At 44.9% G+C, this 14572-nt stretch overlaps 1 protein-coding gene across 1 annotated transcript in view; it reads left to right on the top strand.

Moving 5' to 3' along the window:
• Nucleotides 1-12833: 12833 nt before the first annotated feature.
• The window catches only part of LOC307064924 (phosphatidylinositol 3,4,5-trisphosphate 3-phosphatase TPTE2-like), a gene marked incomplete at both ends in the record, with an annotated part of 90162 nt that continues 88423 nt past the window's right edge, over nucleotides 12834-14572 (top strand). The window contains one exon of the mRNA XM_079721631.1: nucleotides 12834-12973. Within this exon, the coding sequence (XP_079577757.1) occupies nucleotides 12834-12973 (140 nt within the window). The remainder of the gene's footprint in view (nucleotides 12974-14572) is intronic.

Below are 14572 nucleotides of genomic sequence, written 5' to 3' on the forward strand. Positions count from 1 at the left end.
AATCATGTTCTTCCCAATCCTTGCTACCTATTAAACCTATTTCCTTGCTGATATATTTACATATATATATACATATGTCCTTGAGAACTGTATTAAATATATACAAGGGAGAATGTCAATGGCAATCGTTTTTTTTGAAAGAAGTCACAGTTTTCATTTGTATTGAGATAAATTTGAAACAGTACACAGGAACGTCAGTTGTCACTGAAGGACTCAGAAATAAAACTTTCCTATCAAAGTAACATATTTATAAATTGTGATTACCCCCAATACTGTGGGTTTATTTACTTATATATTTTTGGACAAGTATTCATTCCCTGCTTTGTTTTTTATTTTTTTATTTTTTTTATTTTTTGCTTTATAACAAATTTAATCAGTTATACATATACATATGTTCCCATATCCCCTCCCTTTTGCGTCTCCCTCCCACCCTCCCTATCCCACCCCTCCAGGCGGTCACAAAGCACCGAGCTGATCTCCCTGTGCTATGCGGCTGCTTCCCACTAGCTATCTACCTTACGTTTGGTAGTGTATATATGTCCATGCCACTCTTTCACTTTGTCACAGCTTACCCTTCCCCCTCCCAATATCCTCAAGTCCATTGTCTAGTAGGTCTGTGTCTTTATTCCTGTCTTACCCCTATGTTCTTCATGACATTTTTTTTTCGTAAATTCCATATATATGTGTCAGCATACAGTATTTGTCTTTCTCTTTCTGACTTACTTCACTCTGTATGACAGACTCCAGGTCCATCCACCTCATTACAAATAGCTCAATTTCATTTCTTTTTATGGCTGAGTAATATTCCATTCTATATATGTGCCACATCTTCTTTACCCATTCATCCGATAATGGACACTTAGGTTGTTTCCATCTCCGGGCTATTGTAAATAGGGCTGCTATGAACATTTTGGTACATGTCTCTTTTTGAATTAAGGTTTTCTCAGGGTATATGCCCAGTAGTGGGATTGCTGGGTCATATGGTAGTTCTATTTTTAGTTTTTTAAGGAACCTCCATACCGTTCTCCATAGTGGCTGTACCAATTCACATTCCCACCAGCAGTGCAAGAGTGTTCCCTTTTTTCCACACCCTCTCCAGCATGTATTGTTTCTAGATTTTTTGATGATGGCCATTCTGACTGGTGTGAGATGATATCTCATTGTAGTTTTGATTTGCATTTCTCTAATGAGTAAAGATGTTGAGCATCCTTTCATGTGTTTCTTGGCAGTCTGTATATCTTCTGTGGAGAAATGTCTATTTAGGTCTTCTGCCCATTTTTGGATTGGGTTGTTTGTTTTTTTGTTATTGAGCTGCATAAGCTGCTTATAAATTTTGGAGATTAATCCTTTGTCCGTTGCTTCATTTGCAAATATTTTCTCCCATTCTGAGGGTTGTCTTTTGGTCTTGTTTATGGTTTCCTTTGCTGTGCAAAAGCTTTGAAGTTTCATTAGGTCCCATGTGTTTATTTTTGTCTTTATTTCCATTTCTCTAGGAGGTGGGTCCAAAAGGATCTTGCTGTGATTTATGTCATAGAGTGTTCTGCCTATGTTTTCCTCTAAGAGTTTGATAGTGTCTGGCCTTACATTTAGGTCTTTAATCCATTTTGAGCTTATTTTTGTGTATGGTGTTAGGGAGTGATCTAATCTCATACTTTTACATGTCCCTGTCCAGTTTTCCCAGCACCACTTATTGAAGAGACTGTCCTTTATCCACTGTACATTCCTGCCTCCTTTATCAAAGATAAGGTGACCATATGTGTGTGGGTTTATCTCTGGGCTTTCTATCCTGTTCCATTGATTGATCTTTCTGTTTTTGTGCCAGTACCATACTGTCTTGATTACTGTAGCTTTGTAGTATAGTCTGAAGTCAGGGAGCCTGATTCCTCCAGCTCAGTTTTTCGTTCTCAAGATTGCTTTGGCTATTCGGGGTCTTTTGTGTTTCCATACAAATTGTGAAATTTTTTGCTCTAGTTCTGTGAAAAATGCCAGTGGTAGTTTGATAGGGATTGCATTGAATCTGTAGATTGCTTTGGGTAGTAGAGTCATTTTCACAATGTTGATTCTTCCAATCCAAGAACATGGTACATCTCTCCATCTATTTGTATCATCTTTAATTTCTTTCATCAGTGTCTTATAATTTTTTGCATACAGGTCTTTTGTCTCCTTAGGTAGGTTTATTCCTAGATATTTTATTCTTTTTGTTGCAATGGTAAATGGGAGTGTTTCCTTGATTTCACTTTCAGATTTTTCATCATTAGTATATAGGAATGCCAGAGATTTCTGTGCATTAATTTTGTATCCTGCAACTTTACCAAATTCATTGATTAGCTCTAGTAGTTTTCTGGTAGCATCTTTAGGATTCTCTATGTATAGTATCATGTCATCTGCAAACAGTGACAGCTTTACTTCTTCTTTTCCGATTTGGATTCCTTTTATTTCCTTTTCTTCTCTGATTGCTGTGGCTAAAACTTCCAAAACTATGTTGAATAAGAGTGGTGAGAGTGGGCAACCTTGTCTTGTTCCTGATCTTAGTGGAAATGGTTTCAGTTTTTCACCATTGAGGACGATGCTGGCTGTGGGTTTGTCATATATGGCCTTTATTATGTTGAGGAAAGTTCCCTCTATGCCTACTTTCTGCAGGGTTTTTATCATAAATGGGTGTTGAATTTTGTCGAAAGCTTTCTCTGCATCTATTGAGATGATCATATGGTTTTTCTCCTTCAATTTGTTAATATGGTGTATCACGTTGATTGATTTGCGTATATTGAAGAATCCTTGCATTCCTGGAATAAACCCCACTTGATCATGGTGTATGATCCTTTTAATGTGCTGTTGGATTCTGTTTGCTAGTATTTTGTTGAGGATTTTTACATCTATGTTCATCAGTGATATTGGCCAGTAGTTTTCTTTCTTTGTGACATCCTTGTCTGGTTTTGGTATCAAGGTGATGGTGGCCTCGTAGAATGAGTTTGGGAGTGTTCCTCCCTCTGCTATATTTTGGAAGAGTTTGAGAAGGATAGGTGTTAGCTCTTCTCTAAATGCTTGATAGAATTCGCCAGTGGAGCCATCTGGTCCTGGGCTTTTGTTTGTTGGAAGATTTTTAATCACAGTCTCAAATTCAGTGCTTGTGATTGGTCTGTTCATATTTTCTATTTCTTCCTGATTCAGTCTTGGCAGGTTGTGAATTTCTAAGAATTTGTCCATTTCTTCCAGGTTGTCCATGTTTTTGGCATAGAGTTTCTTATAGTAATCTCTCATGATCTTTTGTATTTCTGCAGTGTCAGTTGTTACTTCTCCTTTTTCATATCTAATTCTATTGATTTGAATCTTCTCCGTTTTTTTCTTGTTGAGTCTGGCTAATGGTTTATCAATTTTGTTTATCTTCTCAAAGAACCAGCTTTTAGTTTTATTGATCTTTGCTATCGTTTCCTTCATTTCTTTTTCATTTATTTCTGATCTGATTTTTATGATTTCTTTCCTTCTGCTAACTTTGGGATGTTTTTGTTCTTCTTTCTCTAATTGCTTTAGGTGCAAGGTTAGGTTGTTTATTCGAGATGTTTCCTGTTTCTTAAGGTGGGATTGTATTGCTATAAACTTCCCTCTTAGAACTGCTTTTGCTGCATCCCATAGGTTTTGGGTCGTCGTGTCTCCATTGTCATTTGTTTCTAGGTATTTTTTAATTTCCTCTTTGATTTCTTCAGTGATCACTTCGTTATTAAGTAGTGTATTGTTTAGCCTCCATGTGTTTGTATATTTTACAGATCTTTTCCTGTAATTGATATCTAGTCTCATAGCATTGTGGTCAGAAAAGATACTTGATACAATTTCAATTTTCTTAAATTTACCAAGGCTTGATTTGTGACCCAAGATATGATCTATCCTGGAGAATGTTCCATGAGCACTTGAGAAAAATGTGTATTCTGTTGTTTGTGGATGGAATGTCCTATAAATATCAATTAAGTCCATCTTGTTTAATGTATCATTTAAAGCTTGTGTTTCCTTATTTATTTTCATTTTGGATGATTTGTCCATTGGTGAAAGTGGGGTGTTAAAGTCCCCTAGTATGATTGTGTTACTGTCGATTTCTCCCTTTATGGCTGTTAGTATTTGCCTTATGTATTGAGGTGCTCCTATGTTGGGTGCATAAATATTTACAATTGTTATATCTTCTTCTTGGATCGATCCCTTGATCATTATGTAGTGTCCTTCTTTGTCTCTTCTAGTAGTCTTTATTTTAAAGTCTATTTTGTCTGATATGAGAATTGCTACTCCAGCTTTCTTTTGGTTTCCATTTGCATGGAATATCTTTTTCCATCCCCTTACTTTCAGTCTGTATGTGTCTCTAGGTCTGAAGTGGGTCTCTTGTAGACAGCATATATATGGGTCTTGTTTTTGTATCCATTCAGCCAATCTGTGTCTTTTGGTGGGAGCATTTAGTCCATTTACATTTAAGGTAATTATTGATATGTATGTTCCTATTCCCATTTTCTTAATTGTTTTGGGTTCGTTATTGTAGGTCTTTTCCTTCTGTTGTGTTTCTTGCCTAGAGAAGTTCCTTTAGCATTTGTTGTAAAGCTGGTTTGGTGGTGCTGAACTCTCTCAGCTTTTGCTTGTCTGTAAACGTTTTAATTTCTCCATCAAATCTGAATGAGATCCTTGCTGGGTAGAGTAATCTTGGTTGCAGGTTTTTCTCCTTCATCACTTTAATTATGTCCTGCCACTCCCTTCTGGCTTGTAGAGTTTCTGCTGAGAGATCAGCTGTTATCCTGATGGGGATTCCCTTGTGTGTTATTTGTTGTTTTTGCCTTGCTGCTTTCAATATGATTTCTTTGTGTTTAATTTTTGACAGTTTGATTAATGTGTTTTGGCGCATTTCTCCTTCGATTTATTCTGTATGGGACTCTCCGTGCCTCCTGGACTTGATTAACTATTTCCTTTCCCATATTAGGGAAGTTTTCAACTATGATCTCTTCAAATATTTTCTCAGTCCCTTTCTTTTTCTCTTCTTCTTCTGGAACCCCTATAATTCGAATGTTGGTGCGTTTAATGTTGTCCCAGAGGTCTCTGAGACTGTCCTCTGTTCTTTTCATTCTTTTTTCTTTATTTTGCTCTGCAGCAGTTATTTCCACTATTTTATCTTCCACCTCACTTATCCGTTCTTCTGCCTCAGTTATTCTGCTATTGATTCCATCTAGAGTATTTTTTATTTCATTTATTGTGTTTTTAATCGATGCTTGATTCATCTTTAGTTCTTCTAGGTCCTTGTTAACTGTTTCTTGCATTTTGTCTATTCTATTTCCAAGATTTTGGATCTGGGAAATAGAATCTTGGATCATCTTTACCATCATTATTCTGAATTCTTTTTCAGGTAGACTGCCTATTACCTCTTCATTTGTGAGGTCTGGTGGGTTTTTATCTTGCTCCTTCTCCTGCTGTGTGTTTTTCTGTCTTCTCATTTTGCTTATGTTACTGTGTTTGGGGTCTCCTTTTTGCAGGCTGCAGGTTCGTAGTTCCCGTTGTTTTTGGTGTCTGTCCCCAGTGGCTAAGGTTGGTTTAGTGGGTTGTGTAGGCTTCCTGGTGGAGGGGACTAGTGCCTGTGTTGTGGTGGATGAGGCTGGATCTTGTCTTTCTGGTGGGCAGGTCCACGTCTGGTGGTGTGTTTTGGGGTGTCTGCGGACTTTTTATGATTTTAGGCCACCTCTCTGCTAATGGGTGGCGTTGTGTTCCTGTCTTGCTAGTTGTTTGGCATAGGGTGTCCAGCACTGTAGCTTGCTGGTCGTTGAGTGAAGCTGGGTGCTGGTGTTGAGATGGAGATCTCTGGAAGATTTTCGCCGTTTGATATTATGTGGAGCTGGGAGGTCTCTTGTGGACCAGTGTCCTGAAGTTGGCTCTCCCACCTCAGAGGCACAGCACTGACTCCTGGCTCCTCAATTTGGGATGATTTGTTGTCTATTCGTGTATTCCACAGATGCAGGGTACATCAAGTTGATTGTGGAGCTTTAATCCGCTGCTTCTGAGGCTGCTGGGAGAGGTTTCCCTTTCTCTTCTTTGTTCTCACAGCTCCCGGGTCTCAGCTTTGGATTTGGCCCCGCCTCTGCGTGTAGGTCGCCGGAGGGTGTCTGTTCTTCGCTCAGACAGGACAGGGTTAAAGGAGCAGCCTCTTCGGGGACTCTGGCTCACTCAGGCCGGGCGGGAGGGAGGGGCACGGAGTGCGGGGCGAGCCTGCAGCGGCAGAGGTCGGCGTGACGTTGCACCAGCCCGAGGCGCGCCGTGCGTTCTCCCAGGGAAGCCACCCCTGGATCCCGGGACCCCGGCAGTGGCGGGCTGCACAGGCTCCTGGAAGGGCGGTGTGGACAGTGACCTGCGCTCGCACACAGGCTTCTTGGCGGCGGCAGCAGCAGCCCCAGCGTCCCACGCCCGTCACTGGGCTCCGCGCTTTCAGTCGTGACTCGCGCCCGTCTGTGGAGCCCCTTTAAGCAGCACTCTTAATCCCCTCTCCTTGCGCACCAGGGAACCAAGAGGGAAGAAAAAGTCTCTTGCCTCTTCGGCAGCTCCAGAGTTTTCCCGGACTCCCTTCCGGCTAGCTGTGACACATTAGTCCCCTTCAGGCTGAGTTCTCGCCGCCAGCCCCAGTCCTCTCCCTGCGCTCTGACCGAAGCCCGAGCCTCAGCTTCCGGCACCGCCCGCCCCGGCGGGCGAGCAGACAAGCCTCTCGGGCTGGTGAGTGCCGCTCGGCACCGATCCTCTGTGCGGGAATCTCTCCGCTTTGCCCTACCCAGGTATGTGGGGAGTTTCTTGCCTTTTGGGAGGTCTGGGGTCTTCTGCCAGCGTTCAGTAGGTGTTCTGTAGGAGTTGTTCCACGTGTAGCTGTATTTCTGGTGTATCCGTGGGGAGGAAGGTGATCTCCGCGTCTTACTCTTCCGCCATCTTAGCCGGAAGTCCCCCTGCTTTGTTTTACATTTGTAATTTCGGATTTGTTAGAAAAGTAATTTCTAATTTCCTTCTTCTTCTTGATTTACAAACTATTAACGAGCATCAGAAATGGCAGCAAAGATTGTTTTAAAACCCCTCACCCCTGCTCACAACCAGCTTCACCTAAGCTTGGGGAACTCTGAAGTAAGGTCAAGTTTTCATTATAGACACTGGTTAGTCCTGTGTCCACAGGGAATCATTTTCTCTTTGGTACCAGGTGCTACTTTATTCTAAGTACTTTCACTGCCATTATCTTAAGGCCCTAATTGTCTTTGAAAACAGTTCTATGTTGGCTTGACTATTTGAGTGATTTTCCTTTTATTGGCAAGGCTCTCAACAATCTAGCCCAAGTTGAATTGATCAGGAAATGAAAAGTAGCAAATGATGAGAACCAGCGCCTCTGCTAAAACACAGGCACTCGTTACTGAAAAACCTTGCACTTTGCGAAAAGCACACGATAAACAAAATAGGGTTTCGGGGGTTGGGACAGACCATTCCAACTAAGCAGTGTTGTAACAGAGCACTAACCACTGGCCACTTGGGTTGGCAGCCCCAGGAGGTGTGGAGGTTGCCACAGGCAGTATTTTTTAAGGGAAACTAGAGCAACAGTTTATAGAGAAGGGTTGGTGGGTGCCAAGCTAGCAGGGATGGGAGGAGAGCCGCCAGCGTGGTGGCGTGGAAGGCCATGCAGGTGCTTCTCTCCCCCTCAAAATAGCCCCCAAAAAGCCCAGCTGCAAAGGTTATTCTACTCCCCTTAATCTGACTCCCCTTAGAGGAAGAGCTCTTGGAGACACAGCCTTTCAAACTCCTTCCATGTTATGACTACATTATTCCCTGTCATTTGGGTTACAGAAATGTATTGTGGCAGCCCAGGTTATTGCCTTTAAAATTCCTGCAGCTATAATCTGTGGAGGGCAGATCAGCGGGCAGGCCTAGGTGAATGGGAAAAAAAGTGAGGAGTAAGATCTACCTTTAACACTGGCACAAGTTGGGAAACCCCAGTTTTTCAGAATCTTGCTTTTTGAAATAAAGGAAATTAAAGTTGGGGGGGTGTTCTCTTCCCTAACCCTCCAAAATGGATTAAAATTTCTGGCAATTATGAGCTGTCACACTGGTCTGCTTTTGCTCATAAAGAGAACTTGTTCAGGGCCTCCAGCAGGGCTGCTTTCCTAGAACCCAGTGCGAAGAATTCGTTAAACAACTTGAGAAACTTAGATCATAATATATCAGAACGCTACTGGTTTTCTTGAATAGAATTTACTGATCTGGAACAGAACTATCCAAAACTTGATATCCAGAAGTTGATTTTAAAAAATAGAATGGCATCCTGCCAAATGAGTCACATCACATACAGAGCCTGGTGGAGGGAGAGTAATTCTAGTGGGCCACATTTCGTAACTGCAGTGTATACAGAATATGTATATCAGTAGTTATTTTACATCAGGAATCTTGCTGACAAAAAAAAACAATGCTCGCTGCAATAAAACCATCACCTTAAAATATCACCATACATAACTCAAACATTCCTGACAGTTGGTTCTTAGCCCGTAAAGTACTTAAAGAAATCATATAGTCAACTATTAGGCAAATTTAATGATAGAACACGAGAATTTCTTTAAACACAGTATTTCAAGTTACTCTATTTTTGTCTGGAGTACAGATTTGAAACGGTACAAATTGTACCCAAATACTGAACCATGAATTAAGCAAACAGAATGAAACGTAAAAAACACCAACTCTGTGTTAAGCTTCCATTCATTACTCCCACTCACTCTTACTTGCCTTAGACAGTTTCTGTTGAAGATATTCAGTTAAATGTTCACAGGACAACACGTGAGAAGACCTACTGCCAACAGGGCTTAGACAACAGGGGCCCGGTGGGCTCTGGAGCAGGTCACTTCCTGAGGGAAGCCAGTCCCATTTGCTGTTTTTGCTTCAATCCAGGCCTGTTCAGAAGAAGCACCACTCAGTAGCTACTGACCGTTTAAGTACGGACAAAAGTAAGGCAGAAAAATTGCTTTTCAAGAAAAGGCAAACGGAAGACCAGGCATAGCTCTGGAGCCGATCGCGCACAACAGCGGGCATCCCCCCTCCACTAAACGTCTGCCAGCAGCTGGCCTTCCCGACCCTCTCTGGCTTCAGGCCGGAGTCGCCACCGAGGCTGCAGGGAGAACAAAAACTTGTGCAAACTGGAGGTCTCACACAAGGCTTCCGTTCTGCCGACAGGGGCGGACATACCAGTGTGGATCATGATTACCACATCAGCCGCGGGGGCGGATTAAGCACTCTTTATTAGAGGCCTGGGGGGTCTCGGAGCAGCACAGAATGAGGCGGCTGACCTCACTGGTGACGACAAGGGCTCCCGTAAACCAGACGACCAGGGAACAGCTGCCCATCCCAAGTCTACGGGAGTCAGATGAAAAAGGGTTTGTTAGTAGTGCATACGTACGGCATAGTTTAATGAAATTACCTTGGCTTCGTTGATTAAGTCACACCCCAGAGACCACCATCACTGAAATTCACAACAGCCAGTACCCCACATTAAAGGCTCCAGCATGGCAAGGAGTGAGGGATCCCGAGACAAACTTCAGCCTGAGTCAGCCCTGACACCCCTCACGGGGAGTGCAAGCACGACAAAGACCACTTTGCCCACAAGCACCACCACTCCGTCCCCAGACGGGGAGCCAGGGCCTCTCTCGGCTTTGGCACGCTGCTCCCTGGAAGGGCTTGTGATGGGCAGAGGCAAGAAGGGCGTGGTCCAGAGTGGATCAGCAGCCCCACAGGTGGTCCCACAGACTTCTCTGGGATCCCGCCCAGGCCAGGACACACAGAGGCAGAAGCTCGGGGCCGCTGTCGGCCACAGTCTAAACAGAGCAGCCCAGGCCCCTCCCCTCAGCCCCTGCCTTGAGCTCAAGCCCAGCAGAGAGGAGCTCCTTGGGACGGGAGGAGGGGCTGGCACAGGCGAGGGCCGAGCTGCTTCCCAAAGGCTCTGGGCCACACCCAGCAATGTGTCCAAGCCTGGACTGTGATCCCGCCTGGACTGTGATCCCACCTGGAAGAAGATGGATGGCACTGTTGCCACCGAGGAGCACCTTGGGAAAATCCAGGACGCTTACTCTGAAACTTAAACCAAGAACACGGGAGCCACACCAGTATGCAGGTATATTCTCCTCTTTAGAATCTAGACGGACGCCTTAGTTTTCAAGCACCACAGGAAAACTTTTTAAAAACTTTAACCAATTATTATAGGGTACGTGCTCAGCAGATTTTAAAAGAGACCCACATCTAGAATGGATTAAGCATTTATAACCATCCTCATGAAACATGGTTACCTCTGTTTTTTTCTAGTGAGATCTGAGATTAAACATGGAACTAAATTGTGCTTCACTCACAACGCAGAACCATCTAAACTACATGTACACATACAGGTTTATGCAAAATCCCTTGATAGAGCTCTACTTAGCCTTTCTGATTAGGTACCTAGGGCCAGCAGCCCACCCTGTATGTCCCACCAAGGACAAGAGCAGCAACTTTTCCATTTCACTACAATTATGGGCAGAAATTATATAATATAAAAGAGAAGCTCTTCTATAAAGTTTAAGGTAGAAGATAGAAAAATGGAAGACACACAAAAAATTTCCACAAAATCAAAAAATTCCATATTGGTCTTATACTCCTCGAAACCCTGAGAACTGCAGTCCTCAAACAGCTTCACTTGGATCGAGGTTTGCCAGAACACTTCAGTATGCTTCAAACTGGCTCATCATCAACTTCCTGCTGTATTCATAGGCCAAAAAGAGCGCCCCATTGGCAGGGAACTCACGAATCATGGTAGGTTTCAGTCCAGAATATAAGGCCGTTATTCCTAGAAAACAAAAGGGTGACCAGAGACTGAACTCCTCCTCCTTGGAAATATCCCAGGAACCCACACAGCACAGATATTTTTACAGTTACAAATCCAGACAATAGCGCTAGAAACCAGCAGTGATGGAACAGGTTTCCCTGGGCTACTGGAAGTAGACAGACTAGTAGAAACAAGGGCAAGGGCAGGTCTGCAGCAAAGCTGGCGAGGCTCAGGGAACAGTCACCGATCCCGTGCCTGTTACCTCCTGGTAAGCGGGTCAGGCAGAGCAGGGGGCCTCACGTGGGCAGACAGGAGGCAGCCACAGAGCCACGGACGACAGCAACTTCGCAGCTTCACCTGGGGTGGCGAGGACCACGAGGCCCTGGGCCAGAACACAGAGCACTGACATTGACGTCGAAGACCTGTTTCTAGTATTAGCACCGCCCAAGGCAGTTCTGAAGATCCAGGCAGATGAGGGAGGTGTAAGTACTTTGGAAAACTATCAAGTGTAATGCAAATTTAAAAGGGGTTACTGTTAGTAATATGCAAAATGTCTGTGCTCTATTTGGGGTTAAAGCAGCTTCTGCATGCCGTTACTGTGCTCGCTTTCTCTCAAAATCAAGACAGAAAAGTGCACATCCAAGGTTTAAGACGTACAGTGGATGCTGGAAGGACAGGTCTTTACTCACCAGTGGCATAAAATTGGCTTTATACAAACACTACTTCAAACGTCTTTATCCACCTGTATAGCTAAAAACTGATAGCAAATCACCTTCAGAAATTTCTTAGTGCCTTTCTCATTGTAGAAGTCTTATCATTAAGGATGTACATTCTTTTAAATGCCTTACTGATATGCTGTTAGAGCTCATCTCCTGATGATATTGTTTAAAACAAGTGGTGCAGGACTTCCCTGGTGGTCCAGTGGTTAAGACTCTACGCTTCCACTGCAGGCGGAGTGGGCTGGATCCTTGGTTGGGGAAGTTTCACATGCCCCAGAGTGCAGCCAAAAAAAAAAGTGGTGCTAACTCTGAAACATTTGTCCTCTTAGACAAAACACATACTTCATAAATTCCCACCAGCTACTTACAAACAAAATGCTGGCTCAAAGGTTAGGAATCAGAGCTTTAAACATTTTTGAGGGGACTTCCCTGGTGGCGCAGTGGTTAAGAATCTGCCTGCCAATGCAGGGGACACAGGTTCGATCCCTGGTCCAGGGAGATCCCACATGCCGCGGAGCAACTAAGCCTGTGCACCACAACTACTGAGCCCGCACTCTAGAGCACGCAAGGCACAACTACTGAGCCCGCGAGCCACAACTACTGAAACCCATGTGCCTAGAGCCCGTGCTTCGCAACAAGAGATGCCACCGCAATGAGAAGCCCGCGAACCGCAATGAAGAGTAGCTCCCGCTCGCTGCAACTAGAGAAAGCCAGCGCGCAGCAACAAAGACTCAACACAGCAAAAAATAAATAAACATTCTTGAGAATAATGAAGTAAGCTAAAGAAAGGGGTCTGGAAACAAATCCACAAATGTGAATTACATACACTGTTAGAAAAGTGAGGCGGTGGAAGAGAGCGATTACCCATCTGATCAACTTCGACAAGACTAGCAGCCAAATGACCACTCTCTATACGTACCTCCTCTGTTTCAGCAATTGGCAGACTCACCTTCATTTTTCACGATGCTTATAAAAGTTCCAATAAATCCTGCCTGTTTTCCAGACATGGAGAGAACTTGAATTCTGGATTTGATACAATCCGCTGGGTAATCAACAAGCCAGAGGCAGATTCCACCAAATCCACCACTTAACATCAAAGGGACAGGGCCTAGAGAAGAAAATGAGCAAACAGTGTTTTGTCTCAAGAACAGCTGATGTGATATTTCCAGAGGTCAACGTAGTAGTGGCTGCAGGTAGGTGCAAATACAAACACTAAAGCTGAGGAACACAGTTCTCTGGGGCAACTGTCAAACTGTCTAAGAGCACAGGTTCTGTGTGGTAGCCTAGGGCTGTCCCTCATGACTCCAGGACAAGGGGCAGCCCTCGTGAGGGTCAGATTTAGGCTGGTCTCTGGGGCCGTCCTGCCCCGTCCTCCAGAGGCCTGCCCCCCCAAGAACCAGCAGGCCCCCAGCAGCATGCCAACGCCCTACCATGAGGAGTGAGAACAGAGGCCACTGAAACCCAGGCTGCATCTTTTTCAACTTTCTCTTAAGTATTTTAATATATTAATGTCCCACAGCTCTGATTCTTCCTTTGCCATGAAAAAGCAAAGTTATTAAACGTAACAGTTAAGCCTAGGAGCTTGACTATCCCCAGAATAGGTCCAGAATACTAAAGGGATGTATTTAAGAAAAAAGTAACCACCCGTGAGCCAAACATTGATACAGTTGTGTCAAGCAGTTAATCAGGATAAACTAGAAAGAAGTACACTTCTCACTGCTCTCAAAACACCATCAAGATTTATTACTAAGTTTAAGCTTATTGCAAGATGATTTATAGGAGATTTCCCCATTGGTTGGTGATATCCTACAGGGAAAGTAATGTCTGTATACTCCCCTAAAATGGACCCAGAGTAAATGAACAAATGTTATTCCAGTAAAAAAGTTTTGGTGGTGGGGGGGAACCTTCAAGATGGCGGAGGAGTAACATGCGGAGATCACCTTGCTCCCCACAGATACATCAGAAATACATCTACATGTAGAACACCTCCTACAGAACACATACTGAACGCTGGCAGAAGACCTCAGACCTCCCAAAAGGCAAGAAACTCCCCGCGTACCTCGGTAGGGCAAAAGAAAAAACAGAGACAAAAGAATAGGGACGGGACCTGCACCTCTGGGAGGGAGCCGTGAAGGAGGAAAGGTTTCCACACACTAGGAAGCCCCTTCACGGTGGGGCTTGGGGTGGGGGGAGCTTCCGAGCCACAGAGGGCACAGCAACAGGCGTGCAGAGAGCAAAGCGGAGAGATTCCTGCACAGAGGATCGGTGCCGACCAGCGCCGACCAGCACTCAGCAGCCCGAGAGGCTTGTCAGCTCACCTGCCGGGGCAGGCGGGGGCTGGGGGCTGGGAGCTGAGGCTCGGGCTTCAGAGGTCAGACCCCAGGGAGAGGACTGGGGTTGGCTGCGTGGACACAGCCTGAAGGGGACTAGTGCACCACAGCTAACCGGGAGGGAGTCGGGGGAAAAGTCTGGACCTGCCGGAGATGCAAGAGACCATTGTTTCGGGGTGCGCGAGGAGATGGGATCCCTTCCCTGTCTGCCCACAGAAGGCAGAGCACCGCCTAAACGAGCTCCAGAGACAGGCACAAGCCGTGGCTATCGGCTCGAACACCAGAGATGGGCATGAAATGCTAACGCTGCTGCTGCAGCCACCAAGAATTGTGTGCAAGCGCAGGTCACTATCCACACCCACCCCAGGAGCCTGTGCAGCCCACCACTGCCAGGATCCCGTGATCCAGGGACAACTTCCCCAGGAGAACACAGCACACCTCAGGCTGCTGCAACGTCACGCTGGCCTCTGCCGCCACAGGCTCACCCCACATTCCAATTACAACTACCGTACCCCTCCCTCCCCCCAGCACGAGTGAGCCAGAGTCCCCTAATCAGCGCTGCTTTAAACCTGTCCTGTCTGGGCGTGAACAGATGCCTGAGGGCAACCTACAGGCAGAGGCGGGTCCAAATCCAAAGCTGAACCCAAGGAGCTGTGCGAACAAAGAAGAGAAAGGGAAATGTCTCCCAGCAGCCTCAGGAGCAGCGG

This window comes from Hyperoodon ampullatus, assembly GCF_949752795.1.
Source record: "Hyperoodon ampullatus genome assembly, chromosome: 16".
NCBI lineage: Eukaryota > Metazoa > Chordata > Mammalia > Artiodactyla > Ziphiidae > Hyperoodon > Hyperoodon ampullatus.